Below are 26,138 nucleotides of genomic sequence, written 5' to 3'. Positions count from 1 at the left end.
CAGCCCTTGAGGTCTGGGTAGACCGAGTTTTTTTAGTTGATTAATCTATTTTTACGAGGAATACGTGGAAATCTCTTACTGAGAAATGAAAGGGACATCTGGCATCACAGTAACAGTCACAAATATATGTTTGTCTGTAATCAGCAGTAGATTTTAAGAGGTCCTTCTGCACGCCTGCAATCATCTACCAAGAGACAATAAAACTTTTGGACAGATTTTTAATTAATCAGTTAGCCAAAAAACACTATGACTGCAACAATCTAATAAACTTTAAAAATCTAAACTGTTGTGTGCCAAGCAGTCAGGCCCCATCCACCATGGTGACAAAATGACAAAAACACAAGATATTTAAGACTGTCTTCAGTCCAGAACAGTCTTAATTGGTTCATTAACTCAGTGTAAAGAACACTTTTGTAAAATGTTATTCCAACTTCAGATTACATTAAAGCTGAATTCTTCAACTACTCCAAATGTTTGACAGTATGGTTCATTTTGTCAAGTTATGTACATATGACTGAGGCAGTCTAAGATCAGCACTCAACATTTGCAAACCATTGCTTTGACAATAGTTAAAAACAAAAACTGTCATGTACTATGATGTGACAAATCTAAAATGCCTAAATTTTATTTAGATGAATAGAAAAATAATGACTAGGTTTTGAATATCATACAGGTTACTTGAAAGAGGTTGAAATCATAAGTACAGCAGACTCTGAAGCTGATTTCACCACTGAGCTGAAAGAAATGGCAGAAACACAGAATATCCAAGCCACTCTTTAGAAAATGGTCGACTGTAATGGATTGTACATGCAATTTCTAAGAAAATGGGCTTGAATCTGTAAAAACACAGGCACTAAAACTAAAAGTGCATGCCTTCCTGCATCAGCGGTGGAAACATTCACTCAACGATCTCTGGATTTATAAGCTCGCACACTTGTGACATAAAATCTGAGGCCAAGACATTTCTGTAAATCAGATCTAAGGTGTGGAACAGTTTCGGCAGCCTTTACTGTGTTTTGGCGACAGGGCATTTTATTGTTTGTTTCTAAATTCGTGTTTTGCTGCCGGCTGGTTGAGTGGTATCAGGCCCAGATGGGGCCGTCCCCCTTCGTCTCTCTTCGTGCACATTAGTGTCAGACTCTGGGTTTTCAGATGGTGCCAGCACCCATCTGTTTCTACATCCCTTGTCCTCCCACGTCTTTTTAGACCTGCCACTGCCATGAGTGTGTGTGGAGGAGGAGGAGGTGGAGGTGGAGGAAAAGAGCTTGCAGTGACAGCTGACAACAGAGTGAAATAACCAGTGTGTTTGTGTCTGTGTGTGTGTGTGCCCACTCTACCTGGCAATGCTCTCACTGCTGAGGCAAAAATGTTTGAGAGATGATGTTTAGCAGTGGAGTGGATACTGGGGCTGTGCCACAACTGGAATTTTTCCAAGTTGAATCTGATTTGATGCGCTAGCGGTTCCTGTCTTTAGTTTGACCTCGGCCGATAATACAGATCAACGACTTCTAGGGAGCAGATCTCGGGAAGATCGATCAGATTAGCGCTGGTGCACACTGTGAGTGATATGTAAAGATGGGCTAATGCAAGCCTGCAATTGAAAATAGTGTACAGGTGATTGACTGCAGCTGATGCGGAGGTGTAGATTGATGTTTGACGGGAAGATGGTGTACCAGAATTCTTGATTGTGTGTCCAGGAGCGAGAGAGAGGAACAGAGATGGAGGTAAATGGATAGAGGTGGTGTTTAGATTGGCCTGTGTGGATTTGCTGTAGCCTCTGGAGTTAATTTTCTGCATAGCTGAGCACCGAAAGCATGAAAAACAGCTGTGTATTGCGGTGTGCTCATAAGACAGAGCAGTACCGCAGGGTGCTGGAAGGGTTGTTTGGCAGAATCTGGGTGCCCTGAGGGGGTTACTGCAGTGCTTCTCAGAGGTCTTTGAATTCCCAGGAACATGTCATGGAGTGCGTAGAGGGACATGTCAAACAGGGTCATCTGTCAGGGTTTGACAGGTTCTTTTTACAGTCCTGAAATATCCATGACATTGGAGCTCAGAACATCCTTCTCCACGAACATCGTGATGTTTGATGGTGCACCTTTGGCAAGGGATTTAAATGTACTGATTTTTAAAATAAAGAGAGATTGGTGCAGGATTGGTGAGTCAAAAGTTCAAGTTTCATTTGTCATAAATTACAAAGGAGATAATTCAGCAGTGCCACTGTCTCCTGATGACACATAACATTAAATATATAACACAGAAGACATTTCTTGCAGTGAACGGATGTCTAATGAACTGAGTAGAATCTATCATGTGTTAGATAAATGCCTGGACTCTCTCACAGGCTTCGCTCCATTAACAGAAACAGGTGATCTTCAAAACGATTAGCCTTGATGCTAATCGTGGTGTAAATGTGCTTTTTAACATTTGCTTTTTATCTTTTAGAGCAGTTACACCTTTCATGTTTCTGTTCATGCCATTTGACCATTATTAACTGCTTCTCATGATTGGACTTAAAATTAGAAAACTGATTTATATTTGGCGCAGTGACGACAGTACTGTTTGCAGAACTGTGTAGAGAGAAGCAACAGGAGAGTTTTACTGTGTCAATAATATTCTGATCTGCCATTATACAAAAATGTTATCTTACAGTGATTGAAACCTGCACACCCTTTGGTTCAGCTGCTCGTCTTAGACAGGCTTGTTCAGTATGTTTAAGAAGCGACAGGAATTCTGCCCGCTTAAAATATTTGAGGCTAAATCTTTTTTCCACACCTGTGGGGAAAAAAAGACTCTTCTTCATTGTTCTGTTTAAATGTGACAATGGCTTCCTTTACAGAGGACGTTTTGACATGTCGCAGGGGGAGAAGCACATGTGAAAAAAATAAAATGAATGACGACTGATCTTCATTTAGCTGCTACAGTTTCAGGGTCCTGCTATACTATTGTGTATGCTGGCTCACTGTCATGCTGTCATCTCTCGCTGGGACACTTGAATAGAGCCATCACATGAACAGAGCCACCTTTAATGTTATTAATAAAACCTGCTATGACGTGCAAATGTGAAAAAAAAGTCTGTTCATATGAAGAGCAGTGCAGCCGTCCTAATGGATGAGCTACATTAAGACACTGAACATAATCAAAAGCAGATTCTGAAGTACGATTATAAAGAGGTCCTTGTCTCTGTCACATCACTGAGATGTTTATTTCTGTCGAGTTTGACTTCAGCTGATAAAACTCAGCTCATAAAATGGGAAATGAGATGATAATGAAACATCTCTGATTTGAGGGCCTGTGTCACTGACAGGGAGCATCACTCTGTCAGTGTTGCTTGATTGGCTGAATGATACAGGACTTAGACTCTAAATTGAACAGTTCATTTGAGTATTTGAAAATACTGAAGGCTTAAACAGTTCCTGAGAGTAGGTCAGAGGAGCTAATCACTTCACATTGGCAAATGAGTTGAAGGAGACAGAGACAAAATCGGAAGAACTCTAATATAGGTATATATTGTTTCTGCAAAGATGGTTACAACAATGACAGACTGCCACAATGACGTACCTGCTAGTTTAATAATGCCATTACATTGTTGTTCTTGTCTCTTTGCAGACTGGCTGTCCAGTGTAGTGTTGGTAGTAGATCCCTTCCAATAAAGCACTTTTGAGACAGATACCAATTTTAAAGAGGAAAAATTCACTTTGATTACCACCATAGTGGCTGTTCTAGTGGATTTTTGAGCTGCAATAAAAATTGATTTTTATTAAAGAATATTTATGTTAAATGTTCTTTGACATGTTAAATTAATTAACACATACAGCTGCTTCATCTTTTACCCTGTGCTTCTTGCCACAGTAATGTATATCGCAGCACACTCTGCTGGATAACATTTGCACTGACAGCAATATATTACCACAAGTATTTTTTTCTGCAAGTTTTCATATCGGCACATACAGTACTCCGATACTGATAAGTCTGCGATAGTCTGATATCAACCAGCCAATATATCAGTTAAGCTTCAGCTCGTAGGAGATGGGATGTGAACCACAGTCTCTGCTGTTATACTCCCAACCATCCAACCCAACCCTCTCCAGAAAATTTGGCAGCGATGTACAGTCACGTCTCACTTCTTCCATCATTATTTAAACTACTGCAAGAGACTTGAGTCTTTTTAAACATTGGTCGAGTTGTCAATGCTGTTGCTTTTCTGGCGAGGACACCCTTAACCTCATTAAATGAACCTTGGTATCACTTTCTCTTTAGAAAGTGTAATAAGGAAAGCAAGAGTGAGCATTCAATTGCCCTTTCCTAACTGACTTTCCATCTTTCATCATTTTTCCAGACCTTAACAAGTTGAATGTCTATACTGTGACAACACTACAGACATTTTTAACAGTGTCATTTCTATTTATTTTACCCTAATGAAGCAGTTTAAAAATCTCATGTGTACACAGGTTTTCCACCTGTGTATTGAAGAGAAGAAATGTGCTGTTTTTCTTTTTATTCATGACCACCTGTCCAATCAGCTGTATATTTTAATTGGCTGAGACCCTTAAGTGTCCTCTGTGGACCTTGGTGGCATTGACTCCTACTTGGTCCTGAGCAGTGGTAAATTTATTGGTGCTGACTGCAGGATTCTGACTGCTCGCCCAGCCTACTACCGGCCCCATAAAAAGCTTCACTATGTACATAAACTCATGTTAAATAAAAGAGCTAAATGGCTTTTTATCTTGCCAGACACGTGGGAAATAGGAAGCCCATGAAGAAGTTCTTAGAACAGGCAAAGGTTCTTTTTGTTTTGGCGATGCAGCTTCAAATGTCACACATCTCCTTCACAAAGGTTTCCCTGTTCAGATTGTTTAGCACAAAGAAAATCATAAAAACTTTAGACTTTGATGGCATTCTTGGCAGAGGATGATCAAATTTGTCTATTACCTGAATGCTTGTTTTGCTGCGTTTTGAGTGTGGCTGAAAGCAGCAGAAGCCCTGCGTTTTCTGTCATTCATCAGTATTGATTACTTTACAGCATGGCTGATTAGGATTCACATATGTTACTGTAAATATCATGTGTGCTGGGGAAATGGCCGCCACACATGGATGATTTTATTTAAAAGATTAACTCAATATTGAAACACAAATGTGTAATCTATTTATGAGTGACTGATATTGTTGGTGCGCTGCAGCAGCTTATCCATGCAAGAAAGCTTTGTGCTGCACAAATTCTCCCTCTAACAGCACACGTTTGGTAAATAATGCCAAAATATATGAATAAATAAATATTAATAGTGTTAATGCAGCATAATGCAGATGAGTTACAGTTCACGGCTGTGAGTGTTCCATGTGTATCATTCCCTCTGTAGCAAAAAGCATGTAAGACCTGTAAGTCCTCTCTTTCTACCTTGTACTCATTTACATTTCCTCCCATCTTGTCTGTCTCCTGGTTCCTCTCAGCTGTAAAAACCTAAATCAAACACAGGAAAGCAGAACAGTAAATCAAATACAGCTGAAGCTGTAGAGTTTATGACCTTATATTGTGGTATGCTTTTTGTTGTGTACTAAAGGAAATTATATTTGCTCAGTGCAACAGAAATCCAGTCTTTTATATGTTCTTTACAGTAGAGATACAGACTGTGTCGATAAAGGAAAAATCTATACCTTTTTATTTTTAGCAAAAGAAACCGAGAATACACAAAGCAGCGCATGACTCTGGTTTTATGTCTCCAGGCTACGAAGTCCTCTTGCGATGAGCTCATCTCCGAACATGCTTCATGTAACAGAAAATGAGAAATGAGAGAATGCAGCCCTGCTGCTATAGCAGCATGACTAATCCACCTAACCTGTAGTTTGTATTTAATGCAATGTTGTCGTTATCGAACATGGTAGAAAAGTGCTCTACTGAAAGTTTAGGGTTCAGTTCACAAAACACACTCACTCTTAACCAATTCTGCTTAAAATTATGCACATATTATTGCTCCATACAAAGGACTCATTGGTTATTTCATCGCTCACTGGCTTGCATTATTATGTTCAAGTAATTTTCTGTTGTGTTATTTTTTTCAATGTCACATGGCAACACTGCACATCAAAGGTGACCGTGGACAAGTGCTGCATACAATATGCATGTGCCTGTACCTGTGTGTATGTCTGACTGCATAAAAGAACATTGTGAAGCAGACCTTTTTATGTTTGTGTGAGCCTGTGTATTTGAAGAGTGTGTGTGTGTGTGTGTGTGTGTGTGAGTGTGTGTGAGTGTGTGTGAGTGTGTGTGTGTTGTGTTGTTGTGTGGTTGGTGTGGGGGTGTGTGTGTGTGTGTGTGTGTGTGTGTGGGGTATATGCAGTTTCCCCAGTGATGTCAAACCCTAGAGACCTCCTGTGGACTCGCTTGCTTTTTGACAGGTATGTTGATGAGAAGCCTGCTGCCCTGTGTTTCCTCTCTGCTCTGTTGGTTGGAGGCAACTGCAGGTATCACGGAGACTCCAAGGCCTAAACAAAAATTCTGGTGAGCAGGCAAAACTATCTGGGGCGTAGAAACTATCCCAGGAAAGTTTCCTTTGCTCACGAGAAAGTCTTTCAGGCAGCTTCAGCTTGAAGAGCTAACAAAAGGCCATTAGAAGAATGCTGAAGTGGATGCTTTCACTTTCCTGAAAATGCCATTTTGGGCTTATTCAGACAACAAATGAAACGTTCCTGCGTGTTAAACCACCACCATTTAAACCTGCACTGTGGATGCAGTCCTCAATACAAAACCCAAGATCAAGTAGCAATGAATGAGTCCTTATTTCAACAAAATACTCCTTCTTGGGATCCAAGGAAGCAAACAAAAATACTCTGTGAGACTTAAGACTCAATACAACTGTGGCCAACGAAAATAAACTCAAATGAAACCTTGCATCTTATAGACAAACTGATTCTCTGACAACTCTGCAGTTCGTTACCTCCAGTTGTTCGGCCAGTGCACCGCTGTCTCCAGGGAATGGCCAGCCTTGGAGCTGTGCAGTTTAATGATGGGTCCACAGAGTTGAGGATGGAGTTAGAAAATAATCAGATTCTGTAGAACAGATGAACTATGACATACACACGTGGACAAAATTGTTGGTACCCTTCGTTTAATAAAAGAAAAACTCACAATGGTCACAGAAATAACTTGAATCTGTAAAAAGTAAGTTAACCAATGAAAGTCAGACATTGCTTTTCAACCATGCTTCAACAGCAATGAAAGTCAGACATTGCTTTTCAACCATGCTTCAACAGAATTATTAAAAAAAATAAACTCATGAAACCTGGCCTGGACAAAAATGATGGTACCTTTTTAGAAAAGACTGAAAATAATGTGACCAAAGGGACATGTTAATTCAAGGTGTGTCCACTAATTAGCATCACAGGTCTCTACAAGCAGTAATCAGTGAGTGGGCCTATATATAGGACTACAGGTAGTCACTGTGCTGTTTGGTGACATGGTGTGTACCACACTCAACATGGACCAGAGGAAGCAAAGGAAAGAGTTGTCTCAGGACATTAGAAAGAAAATTATCGACAAACATCTTAAAGGTAAAGGCTATAAGACCATCTCCAAGCAGCTTGGTGTTCCTGTGACAACAGTTGCACATATTATTCAGAAATTTAAGATCCATGGGACTGTAGCCAACCTCCCTGGACGTGGCCGCAGGAGGAAAATTGATGACAAATCAAGAGACGGATAATACGAATGGTAACAAAAGAGCCCAGAAAAACTTCTAAAGAGATTAAAGGTCAACTTGAAGCTCAAGGAACATCAGTGTCAGATTGCACCATCCGTCGTTGTTTGAGCCAAAGTGGACTTGATGGGAGACGACCAAGGAGGACACCATTGTTGAAAACAAGTCATAAAAAAGCCAGACTGGATTTTTGCCAAACTACATGTTGACAAGCCACACAGCTTCTGGGAGAACGTCCTATGGACAGATGAGACAAAAATTCAACTTTTCAATTTAACTCTATGTTCACAGATGAAAAAATGAAGCATATAAAGAAAAGAACACTGTCCCTACTGTGAAACATGGAGGAGGCTCTGTTATGTTCTGGGGCTGCTTTGCTGCATCTGGCACAGGGTGTCTTGAATGCAGGGTACAATGAATTCTCAAGACTATCAAGGGATTCTAGAGAGAAATGTGCTGGCCAGTGTCAGAAAGCTTGGTCTCAGTCGCAGGTCATGGGTCTTGCAACAGGACAATGACCCAAAACCCACAGCTAAAAACACCCAAGAATGGCTAAGAGGAAAACACTGGACTATTCTAAAGTGGCCTTCTATGAGCCCTGACCTTAATCCTATTGAGCATCTTTGGAAGGAGCTGAAACATGCTGCCTGGGAAAAGGCACCCTTCAAACCTGAGACAACTGGAGCAGTTTGCGCAGGAAGAGTGGGCCAAAATACCTACTGAGAGGTGCAAAAGTCTCATTGACAGTTACAGGAATCGTTTGATTGCAGTGATTGCCTCAAAAGGTCAAAAGGTTGTGCAACAAAATATTAAGTTTATGGGGTACCATCATTTTTGTCCAGGCCTGTTTCATGAGTTTATTTTTTAAAATAATTATGTTGAAGCATGGTTGGAAAGCAATGTCGGACTTTCATTGGTTAAATTTCATAGAATTTTTATTTATTATTACTTTTTACAGATTCAGGTGTGACCATGGTGAGTTTTTCTTTCATTAAACGAAGGTTACCAACAATTTTGTCCATGTGTGTATAGACTTTTTGGCTTGTTGCCAGCGATTGGTAAGCTAATGACCGTCACTCTCAGAATGGACTGGGTCTCCTTCACTGGTGACCTTTGTGGCATTGCTGGTTGATGTAAAATGCATTAATACTGGAAAGTTGCCATAGACAGATTTAAAAACTGTGTAGACCTATACTGTGAAACACAGACAGATTTGTGTGAACTTAAGTGTGGCTTGAATCTAATGGACGTCTATTTTTATATAAAGTCCTACACCCCAGCGTTAACCGTGAATCAGCATCATCTAAACATAAACAAAAACCACCCACAAATAATTCTCCAGGAGAAATCCTACAATAGAAACACAACAAATATACAAACACACAAACACATCCTTTGAACACAAGACACAGACAAAAATCGTAAATCAATAATCTGCAACACATGCAGAATAGAGTCTGAGGGATTTATCTATCACATTGAACTTTTTTTGTCCTCCTAGTCAATGTTTTAGGAAGATAAAATATTAAAACATTATTAAAAAAGCTCAATTCCCATTTAAATCTAAATCAGGAACATTTTAAAATAAATATTTCCAGTAAATCATGACTTGGACGCCTGAGAACCTTCACAGACTTATGGCTATATAGTTGTTATATTTACAGAGAGCGTGATTTTTATTGGGCCCAGGAATATTGAATGTACAATTTTTCCCTTTTGGGTTGTTATTATCTCAAAAGAGAACAACAGGTGTAATTCCCAGAGCGGATTTATATATATCAATCATCAATTAAAAATGTTTCAAACTATTACATGTGTTCAGACTCACTTTGTGTTCAGTTGTTTGAAGGCTGTGTGCAGTCAGAGGACTTTACTCTCAAATTCATGCCATGAATGCTTAAAGTCCCCCTCCACTCAGAAATAGTTTGCTGTTTGCTGCTTCATGCGGGTGTTCAGCTTCGCTGTGTAGAATAATGTATGTGTGAATTTGATGCTAGAAGTTTTTTAATTCATCTGCCGAAGAGGGGAAAGAAAATCTCTGTGGTCACTTTAAATCTTTTAAGGTGGATTTTAAGCCTTTACGCATTGACATACATGATGACATGATATAGCGATATCATAACTACTCAGGCCCAGAATGTGATTTACACAAGTTTGATGTGAAAACCTGAAACCTAAGAATGGTATATTAATATAACCTTTATTTATGGGGGAGAATGTCTTGAATAGTTCAATTGAATCCAGTGTTGCCTGGCACATGTTTTTGTCAACTTTGGTAAAATGTTAGTAAAAAGCCTCCTTTATTCATTTTGCTGATGTACATTTTCTCTCTACTCTGAATCTTTGATTTAATTCATTTGCATAACAGTCATGAATACAGTAGACAGCCAATTATTAGACTAGATCATGGATCTGCTTGGCAGACTAGATACAGAGACTAACCCAAATCTTGTACCCAGCATGCTTGTTACCTAATTGACTTGACATTAATGAGATACATGGTACCTATTGACATTCCACTCATATCATACAGTATTAGTCATTAGTATGAAGGGACCTTGACTGCCAGCTCTGGAATTGGATTTTGTATGGGAAAAGAATAATGTAATTCAATGTGATATGATCTCCTATGCAGACAGATATTCAGAAAAAGGCACACAGTTTCTCATGTGTGGGACACATGGATGTATAGTGATGCATAATGTGACTATATACACTCATTAGTCTTGTAGGAGCTCTTCAGCCAAAAAAAGTTCTTATCCAGGTAACACAGTAGAAACTTTACTGCCTCTGCAGTCTTTTGATCCTCCCACACAACAACAATCTCGCCTGAAAACAAAGGTAAACACACACACATGCAGAGACATAAATACTCACATTTTACAGACGCTCACAGTTTGGTGGTGTGTAATGAGACTGTCTTATACACTATTCAGACAAGCACTTGCTCCTGCCTAGGTGCTGTAGTTCCTGTTTTCCATAATTCATGTCTCTTGCCTGCAGAAGTGTCTCAATAGGAAATTAGGCCAGCGGAATAAAACCTTCAGATGTAGAAGCTGTTGGTATATTTGTGGGTGTCCTGCTGGTTAGAAAGGCCGCCCACTGACAATCACTTGTTTGACCCCTAATGTGTGTTCATCTTCAGTCATCAATGTATGTGTTCTGTCTGCGGAAAGTGTCCTTCAGCATCAAAGTGTACCCTCTACTTCTGGAGTTTCTGTATGCTGTACTGGTCACAGAAGTTGAACACATCAAACCTTCTAGATTCTCAGTAAACCAATTTATATCATTTATATTACTCTTATCTTACATACATTTTTGTCTTTGCTTTATAATATCATGAATATTATGGAGAAATACAATACAGACTACAAAGCACATACAGTTTGGACACACCTTCCCATTCAATGTTTTTTATTACTTTCTACATTGTAGACACTAAACAGCTTAACTATTAAATAACACATATGAAAGTATGTGGTCAACAAAAAGTAAAAAAAAATCCAAATATGTTTTATATTTTAGATTGTCTACCTCACTTTTATGTCAGCCTTGCACAGTCTTAGCATTCTCTCAGCTTTCTGAAGTAGTATGAATTAGTAGAATTTCTTGCTTTCTTAATGTGTTGTAGTAAAAAAATGAGTAAAAAGCTCTCTTCGACTACTGTAGTAATCCATATTATGGAAGGAATTGCTCAGCTAAATAAAGAGAAACCACAGTCGATCATTACTTTTAGACATGAAGGTCAGTCAGTGTGTAAAATTTCAAGAACCATAAAAAGCTATGATAAAACTGGCTCTCATGAGGAACGCCACAGGGAAGAAGACCAAGAATTACATCTGCTGCAGAGGATAAATTCACTGTAGTTACCAGCCTTAGAAATCACCAATTAACTGCATCTCAGATTAGAGTCCACATAAGCTTCACAGAGTTCAAATAGCAGACGAGAGACTGAAGGCATCCATGGTCGAATTGCTGGGAGGCCAAACCAGGGACACCAACAAGAAGAAGAGAATTGCTTGTCAAGAAACAAGGAAGGGACGTTAGACCAGTGGAAATCTGTGCTTTGGTCTTAGAAGTATAAAGCTTTTGGTTCCTACCAGTGTCTTTGTGAGATACAAAAAAAGGTGAGCAGATTATTTCTGTATGTGTGGTTCCCACTGTGAAGCATGGAGGAGGAGATGTGATGGTGTGGAGGTGCTTTGCTGGTGACACTGTTGGTGATTTATTAAAAAATCACACACTTAAGCAGCATGGCTACCACAGCATTCTGCAACAAATATGCCATCCCATTTGGTTTGAGCTTAGTGGGACCATCATTTGTCTTGCAACAGGACAATGACCCAAAACACCTCCATGCTATGTAAGGGCTATTTGACCACGGGAGAGTGATGGAGTGCTGCAGTAGATGACCTGTCCGTTACAATCACTGACCAAAAACCCAAGTGAGATGGTTTGGGATTAGTTGGACCGCAGAGTGAAGCAAAAGCAGCCACCGGACCTCTGGGAACTCCTTCAAAGCTTTTTCTTTGATAAACCATTCCAGGTGACAAACTCATGAACCTGAATGAGAGAATGCCAAGAGTGTGCAAAATCTGTCATCAAAGCAAAATGTTGCAACTAAAATATAAACCAGATTTTGCTTTGTTTATATAATTCCATATCTGTTATAACATAGCTGTGGTGTCTTCAGTGTTAATCTACAATGTAACAAATAATAAAAATAAAGAAAAAAAATGCATCAGAACATGTGTCCAAACTTTTGACTGATACTGTTCTACTCAGGCAGCACAACATGTTAAAGTTCTAACAGAACATTATAAGTTATAATGTTATAAGTGTTTTGCCTGTATGTAAATGCAAAGGTTTGTTAAAATATAGCGAACAATTATGCTGGTTGGGGACATCATACCTCAGATCATGTTTAGGAATATTAGGGCTTACAAGAAACAGCTGCAAGTCAGACTAATCAATTATTCAAATTTTTCAAAGTCACTCAGAGTTCAATATGAGTGCAATATTAGGACATTTGTTCAGGCACAAATAAGTGTTCTTGTTATGATGTATCTGTTCTGTACCAGTGATTCTCTAGAAAATTCTATTTATGTCCTATGGTTCAGGAGTTATGAAAAACACCTTGAAGTGCTTCATAAATTGCCTTATGATGACGTTATTCTCATCAAAAATTAACCAGATTTTTAAGCTCTAAACAGACAAATGACCAAAAAACAGAGAAACTGTATCTTTCAGAGTGTTTGCTTGTAAGATATCCTGCATGAATGCCAAGTAGGTTAGTTTTCATATCTGTTTTTGTAAAACAATCACATTTTATATAACTTATTCTTTAGCCCAAAATCTTAAAATGAGAAAATTAGGCATGTAGTTTGGCTCCACTATGCTTAATAAAAAAGGTGCTTGGCCTAATTTACATTTCACTTTAAGCAAATTCACTTCTTTACCTCTCTCTGAATTCGCTGTTTTAAGTGCTGTAACTCAATTTGTCCTGGCATATCCCTAACTGAGGCTCCTTCACCCAGAGCAGTGATAATCACTTAAAACAATCCTGTTTGCTATCTCAGACTCTTTCCCGATGGCTCCAGGTGGAGCACCTTAGTGGATTCGGTGTGAGCAGCAGAAACTGAAGCCATCAGCAGCAAGCGCAGGGTCAGTTTTTGCATACTTTAGAACAAGAGATGGTCTATTTATGTACTTTGTGTACAAAATGATGAATGCTTAGATATCATACATTCAGTACGAAAGTGCTCCATTGGGGTTATGAACATGAACTAGTTGATTATGTTCATTTTTCTCTTGGGTAAAATGTAATCACGTCTGCTTCTGCTTGTCAAAGTTTAACACATTATTTTATTCTCTGCTCCGTCAGTAATGTGACAGACCGATCACAACTAATTGCACATGCCTTACAAAACATAAATGATAAATGCACCTGTTCCCAGTTTCAAAATATGAAACGGAGAGATATCTCTTTATATTCAGATGCAAAGAAGCAGGAATGTGACTAACTTAAGTAGAAATTAAGCAGTGAATCACTGTTCGCTGCTCTCATTATCTGTCCTCTCTCTTTCTCTTGCCCTCTCTCAGTAAATATCAGTGAAAGATGTCGGGCATCTGTGTCTGGGAGGAGGCGTTGTAAATAACAGCCTCTGAGAGATATGCCGTTCGATACAGGAGAAATGCAAGGGAGGAGAGGAGCTATAGGAGACGAGTTTGATTAATGAGCTGGTGTAAAGAAACGAGTGGGGGGTAGATTGATCCATGGCCATGCCAACAATCCTGATACTCTTTTTCTTTTGAACAACTTCAAGCACTTCAGTGTTCATGTAGATCACTGTGTAATTAGGACTTAATAACCATCTGCATTATAATTTTTACAATTTAGAGTCGCAGTTAGTAGCAAAGAAATCTCAGTGTGGTTGCTTTTGTTTGAGTTCGCCCGCACATCAACAGAATCTGTATATACTGTGCTGTACTGTATGTCACATCCACAGAATGTCAGTGGTACTTAAAGAGTGCATCCAGGGGCTGATTGGATTGAGGAATCTAGGCAGAGGAGTAATTGACTAAATATGTCAGAAATCACAAATATATCAGAATGTTGAATGTGGAGACTTCGGCAGTGTGTGATTAGAATAGACAGCAACAAAAATTCATCCAGAGGGATAAAGACAGATCAAGACAGCCTTATTGACCCTTAGGATTATCTTTGGACTATTTGGTATACTTAGTATTCTTATCATTAGTAGTTTTTCTATGTTTTATGAAATTTTAATTCTCTAGTATATGAAATGTTAGAAAAAAGTGACAAAATGCCTGTCAGAGCATTTACCAGGGCCCAAGGACTAGCATTTGTCAGACAAACAGTCATAACTCCTAACATATATCATGTGCAGTGATTACAAACCAGGCAAAAGCAAATTACTACATATGAGAGGCTAAATCAGCAAATGTTTGACACGCTGTCTTGATAAGTGACTTAAAGGATTAATCAACTGTCAAAATTCTTGATTGATTATCTGTTGGTCGGTTAATTGACTCATCATTTTCCCTAATAACATTCCAGTGCCAATAATCCCAAACGTCCCCTATAAATACCTTACTCTTGACTCAGTGCAGCATTCATCTGTGTGTTTACATCTCAGTATTTGCAGGACTAAAAAAATACAGCTGTTTTTTGCGTGATAAAACTTGCTGACAGTTTTATTTTGAAGTCTTTCACAACAGATTTAGCTCTGTTGCCTCTTATAGCAGCGTCAACATGATAACAGCTGTTCGTTTGTTTTGTATCTGCCCTGACATTTTTAGAAAGCCACTGTAAATCTTTGTCCACGATCTTAAAATGATGAATGGCAATAGAATGGCAGTACTGGGGTCTTGTGGCCATTATGATATGAATATCATGGAGTGACTTTCTAAAGTGTGATGGAGGGATGTGCACAAGTGCAGGAAATACTGAAGAGAAAAAAACAAAAGAACTGTGAGGTAGTTAGTGTTTATACAGATCTGTTAATCACTACAATTCAAATCTTACTACACATCCTGTCTGTCACATTGTCTCAATAGTAATTTGTATGCGTATTGCAGGTGGCCTGGGACATTTATTCAAATTAAAGAGAGAAGCAGAGACGGGAGAGATGGGTTGGGAAAAGGGAGGATTAGCGGCGATGGCTTGAGCATTGTAGATGTTTTCCTCTGGCTAATCCCTCTGATTGATGACATGGCTCCATTAAGTCACTGTGTTGGCAGCCTTGTCAATTACTCATTAATCCTTCTAAGTGTTTTCTTCATTTGGTACCTAAACTACTTCTCTATGTCCAATATGCATGTACATTGTCACACAGTGTACACAAAGAGTACATGTGGGAGTGAAGTCCATGGAGAGGAAGTAGTTTCTGTTTCCGTTGGATTTGAAACCAACCTGGATGTTGTGGTCATGTTTTATCTAGTATGAGTATTGGTAATTCACTCACTACATCCGTTGTAGAGTTTTGGGAGACTTAGATGCTGGCACAAACACCATCGATTGGGCAGAGGAGCCCAAGCCTCTGAGAGCTTTATAAAAAAACACTTCAGTGTAACAGAGATAATCAAAAACTTGTCTTTGACTCTAACTGAAAGTAAACAGAGAAATAGTCCCTGCAGCTTTTAGAGTAAATTGCACAGTGTAGATCCACCTGCTCGTCCAACTGACCCTTCTTAGGTCCCACACTTTTTCTCTTTGTGCTCCAATAGCAGTTGAACAAACTTGGTTTCCCTGTACATTGACATTCTATATGCTAAGCTTGAAAACCAAATTTGAAGTATTTTTTTTTAGGGTGGTTAAGATGTTCATCCAAGACCTGTGAAAATGACACTCCACACATTACACTGTAATGAGTCTTCATCGATACATTAAATTGGATATAGACACATCTCAAGTTAGCAAAACACTAGCTAATGATCCATGTTGTTTTGCCTTGTTCATAAAAGTTGCATTTGCAGCATCTGCAAATCTGATGCAGATTCCAAGGCCTAGGCTGCTGACCTGGAAAGACTACAAAGACAGTACAAACATGAATGATGTACAAAGACACGTCATGTTGCAGTGTAACATTATAGAATCTGACCCAGCACTCAGCAAATGCAACTAACCACACATCCTTGCACTGTGGAGAAGAGAAACCTGCTTGTGAGAGCTGACCTCCCACCACTGACCCAGACCCATTTCCAACAGACTATTCCTCAGGGCAATTACAGATGTGGTAACTGCCCACAGTGCAATTTCACACAAAAGCACTACTTTCAGTCACCCACGAACAGGAAGACCTTTCAACATCAAAGGTGTCATAACATGCAACACCAATAATGCGATCTGTATGCTAAGTGCCCAAGTGCCCAAGTGTCCTGGCCCACATCAGAAAAACTACCAATCCACTTCAAACAAGAATTTCTAAGCACAGATCAAACATCGAAATACATGATATTAAAAACTCAGTGGCAGTGCACTGGAAGCTGCCCACATTCTTGGACACTGAGCTGGTAAAACATGGAGGTGATATTAACTCATCGTTGCCCAGAAGAGAATTTTTTTTGGACACCTTGGACATGCTTGCTTCAGATAGGTTAAAGAGGACGTTGACTCACAACCATTTTTATGGTGACACTTTTGTTCCAGCTCTCTCTGCTCAGCCTCTTCTTTGTACCACTGTGTATGTGCATGGATTTATAATATGCCCTAGTCTGGCATAGATGTGTATAGAGGCATTTCCTCAGGTTGTGGGTTAGTATATCTTATTTTCTTTTACTCCTTAATTTTTCTTGTATTATTTCATGCTATAGTTTTATTTTTGTGACTAAGCTTGAATTTTTTTGTAGTTGTCCCCTTTCAATATACTTATAAATGTAGATAGTTTAGAACATTATGTACTAATGTAACCTATGAGTCATACTCATAAGCATATTTTTTCCCCTCATTTTTCCTCTCAAAATTGACAAACAAGTATTATGGTTATCACTGTACAGAATAAACAAGGTTGACAAATACAAAAATCTTCCTTCAATTTAAGGGCATTCAGAGCCACATCAGCTGAGCAGAATAGTGTTGTCTTTATACATAACCGTGCAATTTTCAAAGACAAAAAGTTACCTTAATAAATTCATCATAATAATATTTGTCACTTAACCTTTTGCAGTTTGGCCTCTTTCTTCCCCCAAAATTATCAGCAGACGTTTGGTATTTTCTCTGGGATGGTTTTCCAGGTAATTGTAATTTGATTTCTGTGATTAAAAATTGTGTGAGAGAGCATAAAAGGTTTCTGACTAACAATCTGTTCACCTAAATTGTATGCAAACAGCCCTAGCTAAAATGTCAGCACTTTGTGAATCGAATCACAATGTTTTTGTTCTTTGAGGTCAGTTAAGTACATAAAACAATAATTAAACCAAAATCTTCACAGTAACTCTTTCAATCCTGGAGTTCAAACAATAAAAACACATGTTGTTGTAATGTATTCTGACTGCACTGTGTGCTGTGAAACTGTACCTGTGTCAGAATGACACATGCAAACTTCACTGGTGTGAAATCGATCAAACATGTGATTCCTGCACTTATTCTTTGGCCCCGTTCAGCAGCGTGGAAACACTTCATCCCTGATCTCACGGGCACGTCCGCTGCCAGTTACATGCTTCACCTTTCCCCCAAAGACAAACACATAGAGCTGATAGATGGATCAGACTTTGACAACTGTGCCAGCGCTGCACAGCATCGATGGCTATGATCCATTTACATCGCTGACAGATCCGTTCACCTCCAAGCTGCACTCGAATTTTCAACAAGCCGTCAAACAAACACATTTCAGTTTTTTTCTAGAGCACAACAGGCTGTCATCACTGCTGGCTGCCATAATTAGACAAGGGCATTGCAAACCTACAATGCAGCAGTGTCAACAAAGACTGTAGAGTCCTTTTAATCTCCTGACCCTTTTACAATGTTCAAATTCTCAGATCTCAGTCTCCCAGATCTAAAAATGTTTGGTTTCTTCAGTCCTATATATGAGAAAATATCTTTAGGCTGTGGACAAAACCAAACATTTGATGACATAAACTTAAAGAAACATTTTATGGACCAAACAACTCAATTAATCGATATAACGATCGACAGATGAATCATAATAAAAATAAACATTATTAAGGCTGCAACAACCATTGTTATTCAAGTCAGAAAACATAAATTTGGGGTTACACCAGGCAACTGGAAGCAAAAGGCAACCCCCCGACTAGGTGTGATAACCTGTAAATCAAAAGGACATTACATCTATATGTCTTAACATCACCTTAATTTTCAATACTGACATCAGCTCGTGCATTACAAGCTAAATTTGCTATGGAGACATTCACTTTTTGTGGATAAAAACAATCTGACAGCTACTGACTTATATGACTAGAGACACTTCACTACAGTCTGCATCTAAGATTTTCTGCAGCTGCATTTCATGGCCATTGTCCCTTATTCACTTATATGGATTTAAAGTTTAAATTTTAGAAGAGCTTTTTGCACAATACCATGCCCTGGTATTGCCACAATACCAGGGCATGGTGAAGTACTTCATTTCCCGAGCAATGTTTTAGAGTCAATGTTTTTTTGTTCATTGTTTACTCATCCAAATTTCAGTTGCTTGTTAAAACTATATTGTAGAAAATTGGGAGGCTGTTGATCGTGAACACCAGCTTTTCCTTCATTAGTCCTTTTAAACATTGCTTAGCCGTGCTTTGATTACACAAAAAAATCAAAACAAGCTGGATTAGTTTCCTCCAAGTTGTCCCTCCCACATGTCAGAGAATATTTACTGTACTTCATGTGGAACCTCTCTCTTGTTGCACTGCTGGGGACCTCTTGAGTCTTTGATAAGTGCTGGGCGGCACCAGCATGTCTTCAAGGTTGAATTCACAATGAATGGCATCCTGCCGTGTCTCCAGTGTTGTGAGTCTGTGAACTGTTCATTAGAGAAGATGCATCTTCCAGCACTTTTGTGATCGGCTTTAGCATTCAGCCATGATAGCTGCAGCTTGGGGTGTGTATCTGTGTGTTTGTGTGTGTTTGTGTAAATATTGTGTGACTGTTTGTCTCTGTTTGGGTTTCTTGTGGAGCATTCACTTGATACAGGAATAAATTAAGTCAGTGTGTCTTCACATTGAATTCATAATTTTAGTGAAGATAGTTAGGTTTAATATTAGATTTTAAGATTTAAGGCTTCCATATTTATTATCACTGATGATGATCTTTGTTTGCAAACTGTATATTTTTGAGTTCAGATTTAGCATGCGCTCATAGTATTGCGAAAGTGGATTCATGACAGATTTTTCTTACAAATATCACCCGTGTGTGTGTGCTTGTGTAAAACACATCTTCTGTGCTTGACAGATCTTTTGTAACAGCAGCAAATAATGAGGGTGAAAGGCAATTTGCGTAGCTGCTTTTTGGTTATTTGTACTTTCTGCATCACTTCCACACATCTGATCTGCATGCTTGCAGGTTGGTGCATTTATTTGTTTGTGACTGTGTACTGACAATGAACGCTTTGATTAACTTGTGTTCACCTGTGCATCATGTGTGTTCATGACACACACTTATCAAGCGTATGCAATTAGCAGGAACAATTAGTGTTGAGTGGATTCATCTCTGAAGCCAAATCATCTACCAGCACTGAAGAAGAAATGTGAGTTCATTGTGGTGTTTGGTTTCAGTGGATCCATGATTTCACCTATAGAAAACAACAGCAACCTTAACCTTAACCTTGACAGACAACTGATGGACTGTTTTATTTTACTCTCATAAATTCACCTTTTCACAACCTTATCTGAACCCTCATGAAGGCACAAGCCTTGTGTGTTGAACGTCAGGTAAAGTGGGAGTTTAACTGTTGTGCCAACTTAGCAATTGTTTCCCTAGATTCAATGACTTCAATCGTTTTTATTACAAAAAACATTATGAACCATTCTGGTGGCATATTTGTTTACTTTCCCTTGAGCAAAGTCTCAAATACTCATCAGTGAATCTACATTCAGTCTGTTTGTTGTGAAAGATATGCATGTGTATACTAGCATCCAATTATCATCACTGTGAGAACTAATTCTTGACTGTTACTTACTTTGCTTTATTTGTTCTTCTCCTTGTTGTCTTGGTTGCCTCATTAATTCAAGAACTCATTTGTTGTAACTGTACATTTAGTCATTTAATCTAATTTACTTTGATTGGAGATGGTAATAAATATAATGAATAAGCTAGTTCCAGAGTTAATCAGTGAATCAGTGTTTGCTTCAGTTCTCTAATTATGCAAGTATTTTATTTACATGTTTTTTTTTATTATCCTCAGTGATGGTACACCTTCACACTGGCAGAGAGAAGAGGCTTTCTTCACATGACTGATTTGATGATGTGGGTCAGCTTAGATTATTATCGATCCGTTTGAATTCATACGCAAACTTCGTAGTTAGAACATCCTCTTTCAACACACAGTTCAAAATCAGCTAGTTGTGTAGTCACAGTACCTACACATGCATATTAGCACATGGCATCATCTAACAGTTTACTACTCTATTTGAAAAGAGTTTCTAGTACCACTGGGGCCAATACAAACTCTTTACATAACCAAGGTTTGTGGTTTAATCCCTCATGTCTAACAAGTAATTTCTTACTCTGTAATTTTCTTGACACCAAGTACCTTTAAACCTCCTACAGTCTATGGCCATGCATTTATAAATAATAAATTGGATAGCCTCTCCAGCCGGACTTTGTGCAGTCAGCTTTTGTGTATGAAATAGATTGCCTGGACTCTCATGAGAGCGTATTGTTTTTTCCACGGTATCATCTGAAAGCAGTTTACCTGCCGTTGCCATTTCCCATTATGTTCCGCTATATATTCCATTATTTTCCCGCCGCTGTTTGTTTGTTCTGCTTGCAAGCAGCGCCGAGCTGCATCAGCCCAGTGTCAAACTCAGCCCTTTCCTCCAGGGACGACGCATTAGGACCACTGTACCACGTCTGCTTTGTCAATTACAGCCATTTCTTATTCACAGGATGGAGCAGGCCGTTAAACCCGCTGCCATCACCTGTGTTCCCCTCTATCTTTATTGTTCCTTGTGTGTCATGTTGCCCCATCTCCCTGCACTCCTGCTTCTCATTGCATCTAAAGACAGCTCATTTAGTTTTTTTTCCTGCATTTCCTCTGTGTGTTACCTTGTGGCTGTTTGGCAAAGCGTCTAAAGAGAAGCCAACATGCTTTGATCAAACAATCACCAAACTAAAAAGCCACCCAGTAATTTTAGTTGAATTCCTGCTTCAGACTGTGGATGCTGCACTGCATTTAGAGACTTTTGAATTCCAATAGTTCTCCTGCAGTGATATTGTCGTCATCATCATCATCCCATGGAAACTTCTATCCTCCTCTAAAACAACTAATCTCAACATAATTATTAGCTGTGTCCCAGTTCCATCATTTTCTACAGTATGTACCAAATACTTTACTTTCGTTATTGTACAAAAGATTTATACTTCACTGTTTTGTATTCACAGGAAATCAAGTGTTTATGGAAATCGGTCAAACTGTGAACTTGATGATAGATGTAGATGAATAAAAAATGTTTTTTCTATTATGCCTCAAAAGTGGTTATCAAACACACATGCCTACTGCTAATGGAGGAAGAAAAAAACTTTAATGTCACTATAGTTTTTGTAACTATACATTAAAAATACAAATATAATATAATTAATACAGAAACTATATATACTGATACCGTTGTATCAGTGATATGATAAAATCATCCAACCGATATATGGGTCCGACTCTAATGTGCAGCATGTTCAGCCTGCATGGTGCAATCCTGATTGCATTTCTTTTCCCAGGACCCCCTGCTGATATCTGGTGTCTCACTGCTGACATGTATTGTTCAAATCACTGGAGATATACCATTTTGTCATCAGCACTGTCAAAATTTTGACACAATAATAAAATCATGAAGACAGGCAATTTTCTTTTTTGACTTCCCGATGTATGAGATTTTGTGTCCTTTTCTCTATGCAGGTATTTCTCAGTTTTTTTTTTTACGATCTTCTCTCTCTCTGTGAGCAAAGGCTTTAGCAGTGTGCCTGCTCAGGTGTTGCTGAACTTATGTGTTATGCATTTCACCTACACCTCTGCATTGCTGCGGCTCATAAAGACGAGGTGGAATAAGGAGGGAGTGATGACAGGCATTTTGGTCCAGCCAGTGATCTTCAGTGCTGAAAGGGTTTTGTTGGCCCAGAATTGAAGTTATTATCTTGCACACATCAGGATTGTGAAATTGATTCAGCTTGATTGTTTTGCTCAAAGAGACAGGCCTCTTCTGTAGACCACAGCACCCTGACAAGTAATAACTTGAGTTGTTGTTTAGAGCATATGTTAATAGGCATTTCAACAGAGTAGTTCCTTGCAAATACTGTTTAAAGAAGAGCGAACAAGGAAGATTGATGTTATTTGTGGTTCACTGAAGAAGAGAATGGAGGATGTTGTACTTTCTTAGATTACTAAAGACCACAGAGCTACTTTAGGTATTTTTGCCTGCCTGTCTTTACACAGGGCCTCCAAAAAGGCGTACTGGACATATTGTATGTGGAATTTTGAGTTTTTTGGAGGGTCTTTTGAATGAGTGTATTTAACATCAAGAAAAAAAGATGCACAGAATGACAAGTCACACTGAGGTCTGGAGAGTGCTGGTTTTAGTGATATTGGGGTGATATACACCTTTATGCAGATGATGTTGTTCTTTGTTTAATCTGTCTCTGATGCCCAATGTGCACTGCAGTACACAGATTACAAAGGATTATTTATTTATTTGTTTATTTTTGGTTGGTTATGGCTGGTGAAATGAGAGCTTAGTATTGGTTGCGGTTGTGTCTATAAACAGCTTGGGAGGTGATCAGGGAACTAAAGGAGTCCCTAGGACAGATTTCTGTCCTGTGACCAATTAAAGATTTTCCAAAAGGAGTTGGAGGAAGTGTGTTAGAAAGATTTCTGGCATACTCACACTGTTGTAACAATGACCCTGCCATGGATGAATGATTTGATTTGGTGTGCCAGTAGACTCTTATACACATTGATGATAGCAAACTTTTTAATGTGGAGACATTTCTTTATGGTTAAAAAATCATAAACAGTATTGCAGTGATCAATTGAGCATACTGTCCTGGAGTACTATCAGTTTTACAGTTGGCAGTGTTCGTGATCATTTTTAGAGTGAAATGAAAGAGGAGGTCCTGTTTGTGTTTGTGGTACACAAGGATTGTTTGATCATTAAGAGCGGCAACCGCGTTTGGCTTGATTTCTCCAGACCGCCGGGCTCATGGGAGTGCATTGATCTGGAGAGGGATTGCACATACACCAAGTTATCAGAAGGCAATGAGCCACAGCCAGCAGCAATTTTCAGTAGAAATGTGTTAGAAATGCGATTGGTGTGGGCGGTTGGCTGAGTATACGGGTGAGCGTTTGGTCATTTGGGGTTTTTAGGGTGGTCGAGAAACCATGCAAAAATGTGTTGCTTTTCTGTAATCTTTCATTTACCTCCAAATTTAGTGGTGTGCCTCGCTTTAATATTTACTGCTACCACTTCACACTATATTTGTACCCGTGCATGTATTTGTAAGTATGCTATGGTCATACAAACTTAAGTTAAGTGAATTTTAAAATGTGAATTTGTGGGTAGTCTTTGATCTTTGAAATGTGCACTCAAGAAAGCTTTTGACTTGCTGAGTTTTATAATGTGGCCTTAATACATTTTCTCCTCTTTTCATCTCCTCCTTTCTTCTTTTCTTCCTCTCCCCTCTCTCAGGTGCTGAAGGGCAGTAAAAAACTTTGTCTCTCAGTGCGTTCAGTCGGCCGGATTCCAGGTGGCTATGTCACCAACCACGTTTATACCTGGGTCGATCCTCAGGGTCGGAGTGTGTCCCCTCCTCCTGATCTGCCTGAGCATCGGAGTGCCACCTTAAGAAGAACTGACAGCCAGCGACGCAGCAACATGCAGCTACTGCAGGAGGGAGACGAAAAGAAGGTGAGACTTAACATTGGAAACAAAATACTTGAGTGTTTCACTGTCTGTTTTACACAAATCTGTGGTACCTTCAAGGGTAAAAGTAAAATATTTAAATTTTGAACCACATGTCCCATGTAAATTGTGCATAATAAAGATCTTTTAAAGGTGGTCATGGCATAACCCTTACGTCCGTTCTGTACATTTACCAGCAAAGAAAATGTTCTACCAACATATTTGCATGGATTATCTCAATCCATGACATTTATTGCTCAAAATAAAATTATTCTTGTAATGTGTCTTGGCTAGAAATATGCTCCTTCTGGCACTGAATAACAGGTTAAAGTAAAAAAAAAAAAAAGTGGTGTAAATAAGGTTCTGTCACTGTAGAGACCCAGGTTTCAACATCTGTGTCCTAATATATTTCAGACAACAAATAAATCAGGTATTTTGCAGAATTATGCTTCAGTTATATTTTCAATGCACAATTTTAGTAGTTTTTATTTGGATTGACATCAGGTCATCAGCTGGTTCTGTCATTTGTGGATACTGTGACTTCTAACAGTCCAGGAGAGTAAAAATAAATCATAATAGTAATACTCAATAATGGACAAAATATGATGGACACTGTAATAGAAATTCAAAAACTAAAACAATAAAGTTAATTGGACCTTCAGTACCACAAAACTCCACCCTGTCACCGCCTCATGACCTGCAGGGAAGGAACTGTCAGAGCTGTTAAAAAGATTTATTACACTACAACTTTCAATTTTTCAGCAGCTAAAAGCTACACATTAATCCTGACTGCTTCGCTTCCATTAATACAGGCTGTACTTATTGCTGTGCTGATAACGTTAAGAAAATATCAGTTCAGTTCTTTTTGGCTGTTTTTAGCTTCCCTGCTCTTCCAAAAAGGAAATTAATATCCAATCCGGAAAGTTAGCCGCTTTCAAAGATGTGTCATTTAGAATCAAAACGGGCACAGCTGCTTGTCCGTAATTTTCAGGTATTGGCGCTGAGAGAAAATCTGCATCATCTTAACATTTTCAATCCTCATTCCATTGGAGTTGCCTCCAGCTCTGCAGTTTAGGAGTGATTAAAAAAGCTCTGCTCTGCATAAAACTAGGACACAGTGCCAGTGCCTTTGATTCATAGCAGCAGAAGGTCAAAACTGCTGCTGCTATTATTTTGTGCTTTAACTATATGTGCTATAGGTTGGCATGTGGTGATCTGCTATGACAATGACCTAATGGTTCACCCCTTGTGGGGAAGTGTGCTAAATGTGAGGGAATTTTTGACTCTAGCATGCCACATATGGAGTTACACAGGGTCAGACGTATGTATGTCACTATAAGGATAGTGTTAACTCTTTGTGTTGTGAGAGATATTGACTTCTGTCCTTGAGACACAGAATAGCTATATGTTTGTGTTTAGGAAACTGAGCACCAATCTGATCATAACAATAGTGAGCAAGGTCACTCCCTAGACACAACAGATAGGTACATAACATGTTGATAAATCTTCCATTCTTGATCATGCTTCAATAAACCTTTCAGCATGATATCTTAGACCCCTGTTTACTTACCGTCTCCACTGACTGAACTGACCACTGATGAAGACATTTCTCTACAAACACTATATACAAACCAGTTTGTAGGTGAGTTACTATTCAGTTTTATGATGAGGCACATTGAAAACAGGTGTAAGTATTCAGTGAGCAGTCTGACAGGCTTGGAAACCATGTTCAAGGCTATCACAGTTTCCCACTGTCGCTATGGTTACAGTATATCTCTTAGCTATTTTGACATTAGCAAGGTGGAGTAAGTTTAGCTCAGTTTAGCTGTTCTTACATGCAGCGCCGAGTTCACTCATTATAATATAAGAATGCGGCCT

The 26,138-nt window shown here is 38.9% G+C and overlaps 1 protein-coding gene across 5 annotated transcripts in view; it reads left to right on the top strand.

The window, feature by feature from the left end:
• whrna (whirlin a) overlaps window positions 1-26,138 on the top strand; it is a 129,662-nt gene that overhangs the window by 37,792 nt on the left and 65,732 nt on the right. For all 5 annotated transcript variants that reach the window (XM_027278670.1, XM_027278668.1, XM_027278669.1 and 2 more), the window contains one exon: window positions 24,048-24,266. In XM_027278670.1, the coding sequence (XP_027134471.1) occupies window positions 24,048-24,266 (219 nt within the window). The remainder of the gene's footprint in view (window positions 1-24,047; window positions 24,267-26,138) is intronic.

This window comes from Larimichthys crocea, chromosome IV (genome assembly GCF_000972845.2).
Source record: "Larimichthys crocea isolate SSNF chromosome IV, L_crocea_2.0, whole genome shotgun sequence".
In the NCBI taxonomy this organism is placed as follows: domain Eukaryota; kingdom Metazoa; phylum Chordata; class Actinopteri; family Sciaenidae; genus Larimichthys; species Larimichthys crocea.
The sequence above is the reverse complement of the archived record's forward strand: the minus strand, read 5'-3'. Positions and strand labels throughout refer to the sequence as shown.